Genomic DNA, 15,955 nt, shown 5'->3' with positions numbered 1-15,955 from the left:
CGAAGGACCTGCTGTATAGTTCAAATAAATGAGGAACATCTTAATCAGTCAAAAAGACAGTAAAGTAACAACCTAAACCGGGGTCAGGCTGCTGCAAAATATAAATACACAAAATCAAGTACGAAAAACCTGAGACGTTTCGAGATAATTAAACTCATTATCAACCGGTAAAAAAAAGTATAAATGAGATGTCGTTATTGCAAGACTCAAGACTTGTTGGGTAAAGTCTCGGCCTTGCAATAACAGTGAATTGACAATTTATTTTTTCCTTCTCTCGCCTGGTCGATAATGAATTTGTAACTATTCCAAAAAGTTCAAATGTGTAGAACTTTATCTTAATAGTTCATCTCTTGTAAAGGACTTACAAAAAAATTTTTAAAAATGTGCAAATTTAGTAACCCCTATTATGGCAGTCAAACAATCTCTGTGTAGCTTAGGTACGGGAAGTATACTTTTTTAACTCCCCGCGTTGTTCCTCTTTTTCATTTTTCTTTTAAATCTTAAGATTCACTGAAAAACTCGAGCACCCTGACCCTTCGCTACGCTAGCCTTCACCAAGGGACTGATTTCCCTAGTTGATGGACCGACAGGCTGAATTTACTGACTCGGATTGCGGGGAAAGGGACGTCTCAAATTTTTTAAATTTCCCGCGATCCTTCTTTGCAACCGGTGCCACCGTTGACGTGTTTTTTGAGGTTATGTTATTGTTATTATTAGCTGTTTTCCGACGACGTGCCCGTGCTCGTTCTTACACAAATTTTCTACCTGCAGAGAAGTTAAATTTAATTTAATAAATAGTAATCAGTAGTTAGGGTTATTAAATTGCCTAGAAAATGAGTGAAGAAACGCAACAGAAACTTCAGCAAGTTCTAACCGATTTCAAAGCCTCTCAGAAACGTGAGTACTGCAATTTCCCACATGTTCCTGTCTTGAGACCTGATATATTGATTTCAGAGCATAAGTTTAATCCATCCCCCTTATTCGATTAAATAGATCAGTCAGGACTGTGTAACAGATGTTTGAGAGAAATTTGAGTCTAGTGTATTGCCCTCGCACTGTACAGATGCTTTCGTAAAGACGTACGCAACTGGAATGCGACAAACAGAAATTACCTCAATTATACAGTGATTTGCAGGTTCATCATTGAAATTTGGTGTTTGTTTACTGGATATGACAAACTGCAGGTGAAATGAAATCATGTGATCGGTCACCTACATCAGTTATCATCTGTCATGCCCATGTCAGGTGTAAGTGATGATAAGCAATCGTTAACTTTCTTGAAAGCTTTCCTCCAGAATATTTATTGAATCTTAAGAAGGAATATCTTTAAGTATCATAGACCTTAAGAATTTTGAAAAATGATTCCTGAATATTTACCTTTGTTACAGAATACAGCAAGACAGTTGCTCAGGTGCGAAAACTAGAGGGACAGTTACAGGAAAATGCTGCTGTCAAAAAGGTATCTTTTTGCGACTTTCATTGTAATAGCTTTGAATTTCACAAGTTTACTTAGAACTGAGGGAACTATGGTAAATTTTAATCGCCATTTGATAAGTTGGCACCTCTGTCAAGAGATCTTTTAAATTGAACCTTACCCTCATTCCTCATAATTTCAAAAAGAAGTCATTGTAAAGAACCCAGATAAAATCGGTCCGATGCTCTTTCAAATCAGTAATTACGTATTAAAAGTACAGGTCTACAGTAATTCTATGTCTGAATTACTAATTTTGTATTCAAATTCTGCCTATTGAGGAAAAACTGGGTAACACTCAAGTTTCAAGTCAAATGAGCATTTAAAGTACCCAATACGTACAGTGTAAAAATTTTGTTTCAAAATCTCCAATTTGGTGGAAAGTATTAAAAGTCACTGTGTAGAACTATGATGGAGACCCAAAAATTTCCACCATTTTCTAGGTTTTTTCCCCCAGGAACTTTTTTTGCCAGGAGGTCACAAAAGGAGTAATTTGAAGTTCCCGCACCAAATTTCTGCCCTCTACGACCTCCTGATCACAGTGAACTTTTCCCTAAAGCCGTTAAAAAATTTTGTCAATTTTTAGCAGTGACTAAAACTCCTCCAAAAATGAACAAAATTTTCGATCAGCTCTTGAGGAAAAGTCCTCTGTGAGCTGACATGAAGTCCTAAGGGGCTGACATTTTGTACAGTGATTCCAAATTACTTCTAGTCTGTTGCCCCAACAGAGGAAGTTTGTAGTTAGGACAGAACCCTGGAAACTGACAGCTTGAGCTTGGGGTCTTCCTTTCTTACATTGATAATTTAAATGTATTTTTTCATTATGTCCAATAGTAGAATAAAAAAATCCTATTGATTCATATATCCATCAGGTATGCTCAAATGACACGACAGATTCTTGATTTTTTTTATTGTATCTTTCTGCACAACAGGAGTTAGAATTAATAAAGGATGATGCTGAAGTGTTTAAATTAATTGGACCTATACTGGTGAAGCAGGAACCTGTTGAGGCACGACAAACCGTTGATAAAAGAATGTCCTATATTCAAGGAGAACTGTAAGTAATGAGGAAAACTTATTCAATTTGACTATCAACTCCACACAGTTGCATGAGCTTAATAGACCACTAGGCAAGGTCTGCATTCCATTTTTACTTTACATAATTCCTCATCAAAATTTTACACCTAAGACTATTCCATTATGAAATTTTTTTAAAACATATTCCTTCTCTTCACTTTAATTAAAGAAATAAAAAAAGAACTGAATTTTGTATTTCATTACTCGATGAGATGCAGAATGACATTCCTAAAAGCTCTGAATGAAATGAAAGGTGCATTCCGTGGGAAGTATCTTGACTGCATCGCAATTTACCCCTACCATTCCACCTGAAGAATTCAGGTAGACAATGCTGGTTACATGGAATAAGAGAATCAAGAAATGCATTATGTGGTTAGATTTGACAAACACTACATACTTCAACAAAAAAAATCAATGCATTTGAAGACAGCAAGAATGAACTTTCAGTTCTTCTCTATGCAGTGGTGAGAAAAAATATGATAAAAATGGTTAATAGGAGGTCCCATTTTTTTTTGTTTCAAATGTTAAAAATTCACACAATTTTTGACCAAATTATCCCAAATCTTTTTCAATCAATTGATAATAAGCTGATCTTTCAAATGCAATCACACGTAGCTTGATAGGTAAATGCAATAGTTTTAAATCTATAGCCCAGGTCGTGGTACTTGAAGGAAACCCCATGTTGTAGATTAATTTAGATACTATGAAGTTAGGCAAACTTATAGTCGAAATGCAAATTTTTCTCCTGATATGTCTTTAAATCTGCTCAAAAAATTTATTTTAAGTAATATGTGAGAAAGATTATTTATAAGCATTTGCAACACATTCTTAAGTATAAATTAGTGCTGGGCAATACTTGACAGACTCTTTCATTTGATGTTCTAAGTATTTATATATTCCTGTTTGTCGGAAGGTTAGAGAAGGCATGATCTATGAAGGCTGACAATACTTAATTTAAAAACTTGTTGTCAATAGGAATTTTTTAAAATTTCATCTAGAAATGTAATACATCTAGTTTGAAAGCAATTATCCATCTGTATTGGTCTGTTTCTAGGAAGAGGTTAGAAGATACGATAAGTTCTCTCGATACGAAGCAAGAGTCGCTACAACAGAAGCTTAATGAACTTCAGGCGAAAATGGTGCAGGAACAACAAAAACAGCCGTAAAACTCAAATTTGTTTTTCTATTGTAAATTTAATTTATCTTTAACTACACTTGTCCCTTGTGATAAAATCAACTCATGTCATAGTATTCTTTGCTTGTCAGTAACTAGAAAATTGTTCTAACATTATGCTAATCGTGAATTCAATGAAATGGTTATTTATCCTTATCTACAGGCGTGACATTAAAATTTAATCAACAAAATTTTCGCTGATATGAGTGAAAATGTCAAACTGGGAACAAAAGACCTGGTAATAAATTTTTCAGATTTTAGTAATAAAAATTTTTTTAAGATTCAGGTCTTGTAAATAAGGGTGTAAATACCCTTGCCGTTTCTTCCAAAGAGAATAATTAATTTGCTGGAAGGGTAGTACATTTAATAGGCTGAATCATCTTAATCTCATTTTTTGATCCTAAGATCAAATGATATTCCGCTCTTGTCTACTGATACTTCATTTTCAAGTCACGCATAGTTGAGAGACTTGGAAGACAAGGTGTATGAGTGCAGTTTTTGAAAAAATTAGGATATTAAAGAGCTCAATTAAAACTAGGTTGCTTGCAAGTATATTCTATGACAAATTCACAACTAAAATCCAACTTTAAAGCATCAAAAAGTGAGTTTAAACTTCCTTTGTGCCATAAGGCTCCATGTACTTAATTATGAAACTTTTGACAAAAATCCTTGAACTAATAAAAACTGCACTTGTGCGCCTTGTCCTCAAAATCCCTCACTTGACTATTACCAGTGGCCAGCTCCTTTGTGTTAAAATCCATGAAGCATCGCACATTCTCCACTAAAATTACTAATTTGCTCTAATGTTTTTTTTTTTCATTTCATATTTCATTTGCTCTAATATTAAATATTCTTTTACCCTTAAGATAAAGACTGTTTCTCTAATATTATTCTTCATCCATCATCCATGTGTCAATCATATCCTTTATCCAAGAGATGCAGGAAAAAGAAACAAAAACACTTCATTTTTTTTGTAAAAAATGACTAGAAATTTTATTTAAAAGAAACACCACACGCCACATTGCTGAATGAGAAAATTACATGCACATCAATTTTAAAATAAACGGAGATCAAAGAGTGGACCAATTAAAATTTCGTTGTAAATTGAGTCAAAAAATTAAACAGTGTATAATTAATCAAAGTGAATAAAGTAAAATTCAACTTTTAAATGGAGTTTGGAAGTTGCTCAATGAAAATTTTATTTTGTATTCCAATTGAGGCCTCTTTTACTCAAACAGTTTTTTGTAAATATTTTTTTCTATTTGTGGAAAAATACTGATAAAATGATATTGAAAATTAACATAAGAGATGGTAAAGAAACAGTGATCACAATACGAAAATAAGACTAGAGGAGTATTACAAACTTCAGAGAAGCTAACCTTCTGAATCACTGATTACAATGAAGGAAAAAAAAATTACAGCAGGAAGCTGCATAGGTACTGTCATGGTTGAATGAGAGCCAAGCGTTTTGTAAAATTATTAGGAATGATAAATAATGAGTTTTCAAAAAGGATAGAGTATAAAACTGTCGTTGTCTCTGAAGTAGTTATTCCGACATCCAAGGAGGCACCATTGGTTGGGGATTGGTTAAGTAGCACATGACTACCGAAAAGACAGACAACCTGGGAAATAAAATAACATTATATTGGGTAAAAACTGTAAGCTGTTAGATAGTGTCGCTAATTTTAAAATTTATTGTTGCGTGATTGAGAGTCTTAATGGCTTTTAGAATTTTTGGGTGAAATTAGAACTTTACTATGAAAATATATTTCTTAATTTCCTGGGTGAATACATTTCTGTAAACTGAATGACTCATTTAAATTCGAGTACTCCAAATGTCCAACAAAGTTTTATATTCATGCGTATGACTATCCATGAAAAGAGGGACCTTGGTACAAAAAACTCAGACAAATTTTTAGATGCAGAGATGTTGACATTGCGCCATGGTCATCGGTGCTTGTTACAAAGGGAGAAACTCATTAAGAGCATATTTTCCCTTTCAGATTTATGCTATTGTGAGGAACAATAGATAAAATGAATCAGGCTGGCATTTGGCACTTGATCCAGGTCTAATTAGTAGACAATTTATTAATGCTGAGCAGCCTCCTATTTTATTGCTTTGAAGCTTGGAGATGTCTTTACAACCAAGTCATGGTTTGAGCGCACAGCCGCAGTAGTGAAAGAGCTTACCTCTGTCTGGTTGTTAATTTATTGTAACACTACACGTAATGTAAGAGGTGCTTGAACCCACTCTCATCCTTTGAAAAGTTGAAGTGCGTATTTCGAAAGTTTGAAAATAACAGCTTTTTGTAACGTTTAATGATGACTAACGGTAGGTTAAAGTGGACTTACATGAAACTGCTGAGGATTTGCTTAGAATCATCACTGGCTCTTGAGTTTGCAAAGCTAATGCAAGAGCAGTACAAAGCCATCCATGAACACCATTTGAGCTGCAATGAATTTCCAGGAAGATATTACCAGTTACTTAAATAATTAAACTGAACTTTAAACAGCTAAGCAAGCACCATGATCTGAGAATTTGGCAGTTATACTATACTGCCCACTCAATTACAAACGAATCCATCTGTTTGTGGAAACTTGTTTTTCTTTTCAAAATAAAAAAAATAATTTAAAAAAAAAATCATGATAGGAACTTAAAATGCTGCATTTTGATAGTTACATTTTCAGAGATCAGCTCTGCCTTGCTAAGGAAAAACGTCATATGAACATTCGAGAGTTGCCAAATTTCCATCTATAAGTTGTTCATTTTTTAGGAAAGTTATGAATGTTTTTCCTAGAAATTTTCAGGAACTTTCGGTGAAATTGCAAGCAAAATTGTCTGAAAAATCGGAGGAAAAATATTCATAAGTTTACCAGGAAATTCGTGTTTTATCAATCAAAATTTGGCAACGCCTGAAGGTTCATACAGCGTTCTTCCTTAGAGCGGCAGAGCTGTCAATAGGTATGCTCAAGTGGCATCAGTCATGTTATGCCATTGAGTTTGTAATGGGCCACAAATGGACTAAACTTTACAATTTGGAACTATAAATTTTGGCCTGGTTTAAAAACAACATATGTGCCATTAGTTTCCTTATGAACATAAGCATTTTTCCAGAAGAGCCAGAATTTATAGTTCCAAATTACACTTTAACAATTGCCCTCATTCTTAAAGAAAGTTGCCTAACCATGGCCATGAAACATTGATCGTGTGAGACATGTTTTTTAAAATGTCTTAGACTAGAATTACAACAAGCAAGATTCTCTGAAGAATAGATTTCAGATTTCATGTATTAATAAAGAAAACACATAAGGCAGTAATTGAGTTAAAGCCGCTACAACAAAACTTGCCAAGAGGTCTAACCTCGTGCGGCAAAAGTAGTAAAACATTTATATTAAAAAATTAATACAAGTATTTGTCTGTTGCTTCAAAGACGTCTACCATGAGGAATGCTCATGTTTCAGTGCAGTAAAAACAAGTGTCTAGCATCAGGATTTGAGGAAAAATCGGTTGTAAAATCAGGATTTGAGGAAAGTCGGCTGTCTGATCGGATTTTTTTTATGCTTTCGCATACGCTTATGCAGAAATTTTAATTTTTCTCCGCAAAAAATAAGGATTTTATTAGGATTTGGAAAAATTATTAAATCAGGATTTAGCAGTCAAAAAGCATGAAAAATCAGGATTTCCCAAAATGAAAAAAAACTTGACACACTGAAAATTTATTATGTCTGACGGCAGACTACAACAATTTCAAATTACATACCATAACAATGGGTGTGATTTAAAATTCCTGGTCACAACTCAAGAGAATACAGAGCAGCAATAAGATTGTCAAATACTTACTCGCAACATCATGGCACACAAGCTACAGATCATGCCAAGAAGATTCATGTAGTCAGGAGTCAAGTCTTCTCCAGGAACTGGCTGAGAGGATGGAGATGGCGGTTTATACCTGTCAATTGCAAACAACTGATGTAAGTAAACAATTTCTATAATTATCTCTAGATTTGCCATGGGCACATTGTATGTTACTCTTTCAGTGGGATAAAAAAACACAGCAGGATTTTAGGCCCTTTGGGTACGGTGATTCACCCCAAGGTTCAGTTGTTATAAACTGATTCTTGATATGTTATAAATGTAAAGTCAATAATAAATGACAGTCAATTAAGTACTCGAACAAACTATCAACTGAGTCGAAGACAGTTGTTCCTGTGCAAGAGTTTAAAATAACATTATCATGATCAAAATTTAAAAATTCCTTAGGTAGTCTCAGAAAGCATTGCAATGTGTGTTTGTATGTAATTGATTCCTGAATTGAAAAAGAGATGAACAGTACCCTCTTTTTATTTCTTTGCATTTGGGAAATGTTTGTTGCAAAAGATTCTAAGTACATCCTTGTACTCATGGACAATCATCACTTCCTACAAGCATAACACTGAGGAAGCACTGGATTTTTATCTGATTTTGACCGTTTAGAAGCGAAAACACTGATCCAAAATATTTGGTGTTGTTCAACTTGGTCAGCACTACCCAATGCCTTGTATGATTAAGTAAAAATAACCGATATTTTTATTCAGCGCTATGCAATTGATCTTCACATATGAATCAACAAGGAAAAGAGAGTTCAGAGAACAGAATAACTACTTAAATGATAAAAGTCAAGCATAGTATTTTTGACCTAGTCAGTACAAGATATACAGTGATGGTTGGACAGCGACAGCATCCTGCAGCTTGATTGTTGAAACTATTTATGGCTAGCAGTTCATCGGCAAGATAAAACAAGGGAAATCTGTGCCGGGTAATACCTTCAATCTGATGACTTGTTTCGCTTGTAACATAAATTTCAACGACCAGACCTATGAGTCGCTTCTCCTTCATGCAAAATAGGCATTGTAAGCATGAACTAAACTAATATTTTCCAAAACTCTTCACAAATCTTAGAGGAGTAAGAATTGTTACCTTATTTGTTTGTCAGGTCTACGAGGGTCTGAACTACCGTTCATTGCAAGTATGCTCTCCATTTTCAATTAATAAGCGACTTCACAGATTCAAATCAGTAAATGCGAATAACTGCAAAATAACTTGGATTTTTTTACAGGAATAGCCCAAGTAGTCAATTTACATATACGAATTGACAAATTATTGATAACACTGATAACAGGACAATGATCAGTGAATAATGTAAACAACATGATTGTTTACATACTTCTGTAATCTTTGGTCTGCAGAAGGAGCTGCAATTACATGATGAAGGCAACTATGTTAAGCTTGGAAATATTCTAATTGATGTTCTAGTTAAATATATTGAAAAAAAATACAAACGGGCACACTTTTTCCAGATTTCGAGAATAAGTTGGTTAAGTATCAAAGATTACAGAAACATTACTCCCTTCCCCTCCTTCCCGCCTGCAAGTTGCAACACGAAGCAGCCCCCCCCCCCCCCCCCCAAAACACATGGGTGGCGTTTTTGTTATTTATTTATTTACACAACAACAACGATACTCGCTTATCATTCACCACGTGTGTCGCTTTTTTCTTTTTGGTCATGATCTTTTTTGTTGTCATTTTCAGAGACATTTCGGGTGTTTGTACGTTGTGCTGAACTTATAATGTTCCCAGAATTGACTTTAATTCATTACATCTTCAAGCCCACTTTGAATTGGTAAGTCATCTCATGCAAACATATCACCGAAGTAACTTCTCTGCCCTGAGATTAAGTACTTGGTACTTACTTGTCACAATGAGTGATGACATCTTATGCCGATTAAAAAATGAGAACAAAAGATTGGGTTAGGTCAGCATTCACTCGCCAATGGGCGGAAGACAGGGTGGTGTTACCTAGTGTAACACTCATCCAAAAAATGTAGCACCATTCATATAAATAATCATGATCTCTTTCAATCTGTTTGTAGCCTGTTTTTATGGCACAGCTTATTGCTATTTCATTTCTTTTCCTGTCATAAGGTTTCTTCTCCATGTCTCACTCTGCTCTAGATAGTTATTTACAGCAACTGAGGCATCTGACTGGTCTTGAAGTGACTGTTTTTCAGTCACTCAGAAGTCGTGGGATCCCATCATTTGTTTACTTTTTTATTGTGAATTTAAGGCTCTGGAAACAGAAGCTTACTAGGTTTTTGGCTCTCTTAAAGGAGAAGTAAAATTTAAATTTCTTCTTTCTCCAGGTTTATCTTTACTTTTATAAGCAACACACTTCTCTCAGTTACTTTGCTTACTGTTTTGATGTATTCATTTGATTTTTTTGTAAGGAGATATCATGAGTCGACGGAGAGAAAGGCGAGGAAAAGAACTGAGCAACAAAGCCGACAACTTTAAAAGAGATCCATCTCGACTTGTCCCAAAACACAAAGTGCCACAGAGAGACTCCAAGGTATGTCTGATAAAATTAGCAAAATTATTCTTTGCCAACTAGTTTAGACCATGACCAATTACTTTTAGTAGAAACACCTATTTCCGCAGGGAAAGGGGGGGATGCCTCGCAATGCATCCCAATATTTTCTAGCTTGAAGATGCAAAAAAAAATTTTAAAAATTAAAATAGGTTTAAATTTTTTGTCTTCTCCCAACAAAAAATGAAATCAGCGAAAAACTCTTGATCTTCAGATTTATGAATGTAAACATGAGGAAATCATTTGCGTTTTTATTGATAACAATAAAGCAGAACACAAGAAAATCCTAGAGAGAGAAAGGAAATTTTTTGATGAACCCTTTTTTCCTTCCATACTTTTGAGCAATTGATGAAGAGGAAACAAAAGTGAGCTGATTCCTCTAATTTTTTGGCTTAATGTGCACCGATGAACTTATGTGGAGTGAGGAAGTTTTCACAGGATGAGGAATTTATTAGACTAATTGTGAGATTGCAAAATCGTCGTGATACAAAAAAATTTCTTCACCCTTGCTCCTTGACAGCCAACTTTCAATTTTCCACAACCCAAGTACAATAGAATCCAGGTTGAAGCATCACGTTCAATCTCTATTCATGACTCTAAAGTTTAATCAAGTTTTAAATTAAGTGAAAGAAAATTTCATACCTGTGAACGTTGCAATCTGTTTTCTCCAGCCAGCCAAGTTTTCCTCACAATTCTTTATGTATTTTTCTTCTAGGTCAAGGAAGGTTTATTTCGAAAAGGATTTCGTACAAAACATCTCCTGAGAGCAGAAGGTATGAAAAAGTATATCGACGGTGTAAGTTGGCAATCACATAACTCGTTTGCGGTGTCTGAAAAACCTCCACCTCTATGTCATTTTTTTAACGGAGAACAAATTGACATCATTCCTTGAAGTTTTTGCAGAATTTTCCTCGCACAGAGAGGAAAAATCCTGGCAGTTTTAAAGAAGTGTCGTTGAGTAGTTTTCCGTTTTAAAAATAAAGAATGACAGGAAGTCTGCGATGTCGCAAACCGAGTTATGTGATTGCCTACTTACACCGTCGATATGCACTGTCTTTTCAAACTTTAAGTCTAATGTTTGAAAGCCATTCACTATCTATAAGAATCCCTTATATATTGAGATGGCTATCTTGGGGCATGGAATTTTGCAAGGAGCCAAAATTCATCATTAATCATAAATTAGAGCTGCTCAGACTTCTTGATGCAATGTTAGGGCAGCACCACTTACTCTCATGCGTCAAAGCCTGTTTTTTTATGCATTTTATTCATGATATCCTGTAAAACTGGAATACTGGTCACCATAAATTTCAGCTTTAAATTCTGTGTAAATAATAACACCAATGTTGAGTTGAATCATATGAAAAGTTCACTCTTGTAAAGTCAAGGATGAAAATAACAATTGGACCTCTGATATTGTTGAAAGGGTGATATATGCATCTACTTCGTCCTTTAATAACAAATCTAGAACTACTGGTGAGTTCTCCTGATTATATTTGATTCAATTGTAAGTTAATTTCATATTCATTGGAAAAATTAGAACGAATATTGGGAGTTGCATGTAATCTTTGCACTCTTTTTATTCAGGTGGAGTACCTAAAATTTGAATTAAAGGTGTAGAAACCTCTGCACCATGTGATTAGCAGGTAGCTTTCATATATGGGAAGGGGAAAGCCATGAAAAGGTGCTATGAAAATAAATAGGACAGTTTAAGTCAGCATGAAATTCAGCACACATCATCTGCTAAATCATGTATAGTTTTAGAGGAAGCCAAATAAAGAATCATCACTTCAAAAATTTAGAGAATTACTGAACCGGATTTCAAAAAGAGAAGTCTAAGAATTCTGTGCATCCTCGACTGTATCGAACAGTCAACAGTTGCAATGTGGATATTTTGCACTTATAAAGCAATAGTTTTTTTGTAACAATTTATACTAATGTATTATTCCAGGATTGGCAGATGCTAAAAAATTTGCCAGACTAAATGGAGATCTTGAGGAAATCATCAGCCTTGTAAATGGCGAAGCGCCATCCAATAGATATGAAGAAACTAGGTCAAGGAACAGAAGGTACGCTATCATTCTAAATTCATTTACTGAAGGGGAGATCTTCTATTTATACTAATTTATTTCAAATTTCTCAGCAGATTTCGTCTTAAAGTATCAAAGAGCCCTACTAACTTAACCGGTATCTAATTTTGAATGAATCCTTCATCAGTAAACTATTTTTCTCACTCTTTCTCGATCATGGTTAGAGTTAGAAGTCAATAACTTGTTTGTCCTCTCAATGAATTATTTCTCATTCATGAAACAGTACAATTCACAACCGACTTTCATCTTGATTGAAGGTTTCTTTCACAGCATTGTTCAGAGCTTAAATACTGTTTCACACCAATATGCACTCAGAGGTTTTCTTCCCATAAACTTATGCAGCTAAGATTTTCATTCACTTCAGGTAATGATTTTTTTCTCTCTCTCTCCTCTTTTCTCCAAAAGCTTAGTGTGCCTTTAAAAAGCTCATACATACGAAGTATCCGATTTCTCAGAATGATTGTAAAATTCATGTATATGTGTTTGCAGTCTTTCGAAAAGTCCTTTCTTCAAGCATGGCAAGAGTCCTCCAGCACCGAGTTCAAATGATATCTCATCTACATTAAAAAATCAAGACTTTGAACTATTAGAAAATCACACAAGACACCCACACAAATTTCCCAGAGGAAACTGTAAAACAAACTCAGGAAAAGAAAACATTCCGTAAGTTTTTCGTGGGTTTTTATTACTGTATTTAATGTTGTGATGTTCTGTAAGTATGCCGAATATTGATATTTGACTGAATATCATTTCTCTGGGGCTTTGGGCAAATTCTCAATCAAGACTAAATGGGTGAGTGAGAAAATGACTAGGGCTGTGCGAATCTTCAACAGGAAGGAGCTGGATTGCCGGTCGAGGTTTGTCTCGATCGTAAAATTTTCCTTTTGTCCTTTTTGAAACTAAAATGAAATGTGAGGAAATTATCAGAGCTGTGCAAACCCTCAAAAATATTGAACTGGACTGCCGGTTCAGGCTCGTTTCAATTGTATAATTCTGATTCTGAAAGTCAGAATTTTTTCACAGTACCTCAGTGTATTTGTCAAGAAGCAATATACTACTGTAACTTCTCCTGATATTTAGCATTTGTAAAATGGTCACTACCCTCTGAAAAATATATTTATTTCTGGGGAAGTTAACCCCCTTGTATACTGGAGAAAGTTCAACTTTACTATTTAGTCAAAAGAGTCCCACTTCTAAGTGGGTGCTGGTAATTCTTAGAGGTATTTTGACAGTCACTCTCCAGTTTTGCAAAGTCTCGAAGTATTTTGTGGAATTCTGCTAATTTTGTGCTCGCTCACATATGAAGTAACCTTTTTTACAAGTCATTTTGCTGTTGACAGGGTTCATGAGCTTAATTTTAACAGTGTTCCTAACACGCAAGCTGTGAAAAAAGCTAGAACAGCTGAATTTATCAATTCTCTTCCATCAATCTTTGAAGAGGATATCAATCCAAGTCATGAAAATGCAGAGCAAAAATCGTCAAACAGTGCAGATGATAAGCTCAGAGAAGCTCACATGACCACGTGTTTTGGCGAATTAGCATCCTCCATTGGTCACTCCCTAGTAATTTTGAGGAAGAAACGTTATGGAAAAATCAGTAAGTATTTTAACTTAAGTTTCTCTCCCTCCCATTTCAAAAAACGTTTTTTTTTTTCTGTATAATTTCAACTTTGTCATTTCTGTTAACACCTGTATGTGAGGTATTCTACTTTAAATTCAATGAAATCGAAGATGAGAGCCGAAAAGTAGGAGTGGAGAGGGTCAGAGATCTGAACAAGTAGGAAATAATTGAAACTGAAGCAATGAGCATGGTCACTAATCTTTAATCCTTGCATTTTTGGAAAGTTGAGACCCATGCAGCTCACAGGAATTTTCCCCGATAAAACTAGTTCAAGGTTGCGTTTTTTTATCTTCCAACTTTTCAACCCCTCTGCCGTAGTTCACAATCTGTGCAGTCATTATCACGGAACATAAATTTCAGCGCAGGGGCCTGGCAGTCAAATAAGTGTACCGACGTGGCAGGACGGATATTTTCAAAGACCATCTTGACTTTCTTAGTAATGTGCTTATAAATGGAAGCTCAAATTGTGTAAGAATTTGTACTTGTTTTTTGAGGACTAATATCGTTTAGAGAAACTTTTGTTTAAAAAAATATTGGTTTTTCTCTAGCTCACAAGAATTGAATGGAAAATAAAACTCAGAGAGAAAACTATTGAAAGGATATCATGTTGAATGAAATATTAGTATCTCTAATTTCTTCTCTAGTCTAGACTACCTTACTTCATTTATTTTTCCATCCATTCATTCGTTTGTTTGTTTTTTTTCTCTCCATGTTACAACAGACTACAATCAGGACTTGAAACAAGCCATCATGAATGATTATGCAGAAACGTAAGTGTTTTTTGTAACAAAATTCAACTCACAAGAGTCCTATTCGTTCATGAAGAATCAGTAATCACAATTTATGTTTATCTATTTTCAGGGCCACATACATAAAAAAAATAATGTGTTACTTTAGCATCCAGGATAACTAAAATGCGTCTGATGATCCCAAGATGCTAGCCTCACTTCTCCTACGATAAAGTTTGCATTCTCAGGATGTAAAGTCAACTGTGGGGACAGTGAATCCAGCATCTAGACACATTTTTTACTCTCGGGGTGCTATCTCTGTATTTTATTTTTTTTTTTATGTGTGTATGTTCAATCTCCAAGTGCCTATAATCGGCCATATAATCGGCCTATATTGGTGCAATTCAGGATAATTGACATCTCCTCTGTTTGCTTGAATGTATTTTGACTGTGTGAAAAGAGCCTTTACGTAATAACGAAAACTGGAAGTTAATGAAATATATTTTCATAAATTCTCCGCATTTCCGTTTACTGACTTTTTTTTGGTATTTTATTTTTATAGTTGCAGAAGTTCTCCATCAACATCTACATATTACTCGGAAGGAAGCATTGCGGTAAAAAATCCTTCACCATCAGCAAATGTAAATTTTGAACCAAGAAAATGTGTTCGAAACTATGAGCCAACGCCCGTCTCTCCTTGTAAGTTGTCTCATCTCAATGTCATTTTTTCTATCCGACACTCACATCTAATCCCTCGAGGGCTGTGGAAATAAACCGAAAGTGCAAATAACCAACTTTCAGTGAGAGTAACCTAACTGAAAGTCAGAATGGACCGATTAACATTTACGAATTTGCTTGCTATTGTAAATATTACGTTAGCCTTTTTCAACAATGCCAACAAAAGTTACTTAAATTATCAATAAACTTTTTCCATTTACAATCGCCTCTAAAATCAGAAGGAGCACATAAAGAAAGTCTAAAATTGACTCCTTAATGCTCAATTTGCCTAGTCTGTAATGCTTATTATCTAATATTTAGTGTTTGCAGGTACTTTCTGTGCTTTGGCAAGCAAGCTTTGGCAGTGAAAAATTTAAGAAAAGCTGTCCTAAATCTTGCGAATTGTTTCTGATCTTTCATGCGTGTGATACAATAGTTATCCAATCGCTTGTATTTTTCCTGCTGATAAGCCTGCATTACCATAAAAAGCTTCTGATTTCTTTTGATTTTGTAGTACCATCCTCCTTGTTTTGCATCAATTTGCACTTGAAGTACTTTCAATCTGCCCTGCATGGCACGGAATCATTCTAATGATGTGTACAAGCATGAAAGTTTTAAGTGACCTTTATTAACCTAACTTTTTTCCTCTCTTTTTTGTGTCCAGCAATAGCTGAAC

At 34.8% G+C, this 15,955-nt stretch overlaps 2 protein-coding genes across 3 annotated transcripts in view; one reads left to right on the top strand and one right to left on the bottom strand.

Moving 5' to 3' along the window:
- The first annotated feature begins 701 nt into the window (after positions 1-701).
- Pfdn6 (prefoldin 6) lies at positions 702-4,526 on the top strand. The gene is made up of 4 exons (XM_019041874.2): positions 702-897; positions 1,389-1,459; positions 2,404-2,528; positions 3,603-4,526. The coding sequence occupies exons 1-4, from the start codon at positions 834-836 to the stop codon at positions 3,712-3,714; spliced, it is 372 nt and encodes a 123-aa protein (XP_018897419.1). The 5' UTR covers positions 702-833; the 3' UTR covers positions 3,715-4,526.
- Positions 4,527-4,687: 161 nt separating this feature from the next.
- Positions 4,688-15,955, bottom strand: part of LOC109030756 (PAT complex subunit Asterix) — a 54,250-nt gene continuing 42,982 nt past the window's right edge. The window contains exons 2-5 of one of the 2 annotated variants that reach the window (XM_072298893.1): positions 8,680-8,826; positions 7,564-7,672; positions 6,075-6,172; positions 4,688-5,344 (exon numbers count right to left, since the gene is read on the bottom strand). In XM_072298893.1, the coding sequence (XP_072154994.1) occupies positions 5,269-5,344; positions 6,075-6,172; positions 7,564-7,672; positions 8,680-8,741 (345 nt within the window). In that variant the 5' untranslated portion in view covers positions 8,742-8,826 and the 3' untranslated portion in view covers positions 4,688-5,268. Of the gene's footprint in view, positions 5,345-6,074; positions 6,173-7,563; positions 7,673-8,679; positions 8,907-15,955 lie in introns of those variants that run through there. The other variant, XM_019041875.2, reaches the window with a different exon arrangement.

This window comes from Bemisia tabaci, chromosome 3 (genome assembly GCF_918797505.1).
Source record: "Bemisia tabaci chromosome 3, PGI_BMITA_v3".
In the NCBI taxonomy this organism is placed as follows: domain Eukaryota; kingdom Metazoa; phylum Arthropoda; class Insecta; order Hemiptera; family Aleyrodidae; genus Bemisia; species Bemisia tabaci.
Note: the sequence above shows the minus strand (reverse complement) of the source record. Positions and strands in the feature narration are given on the sequence as shown.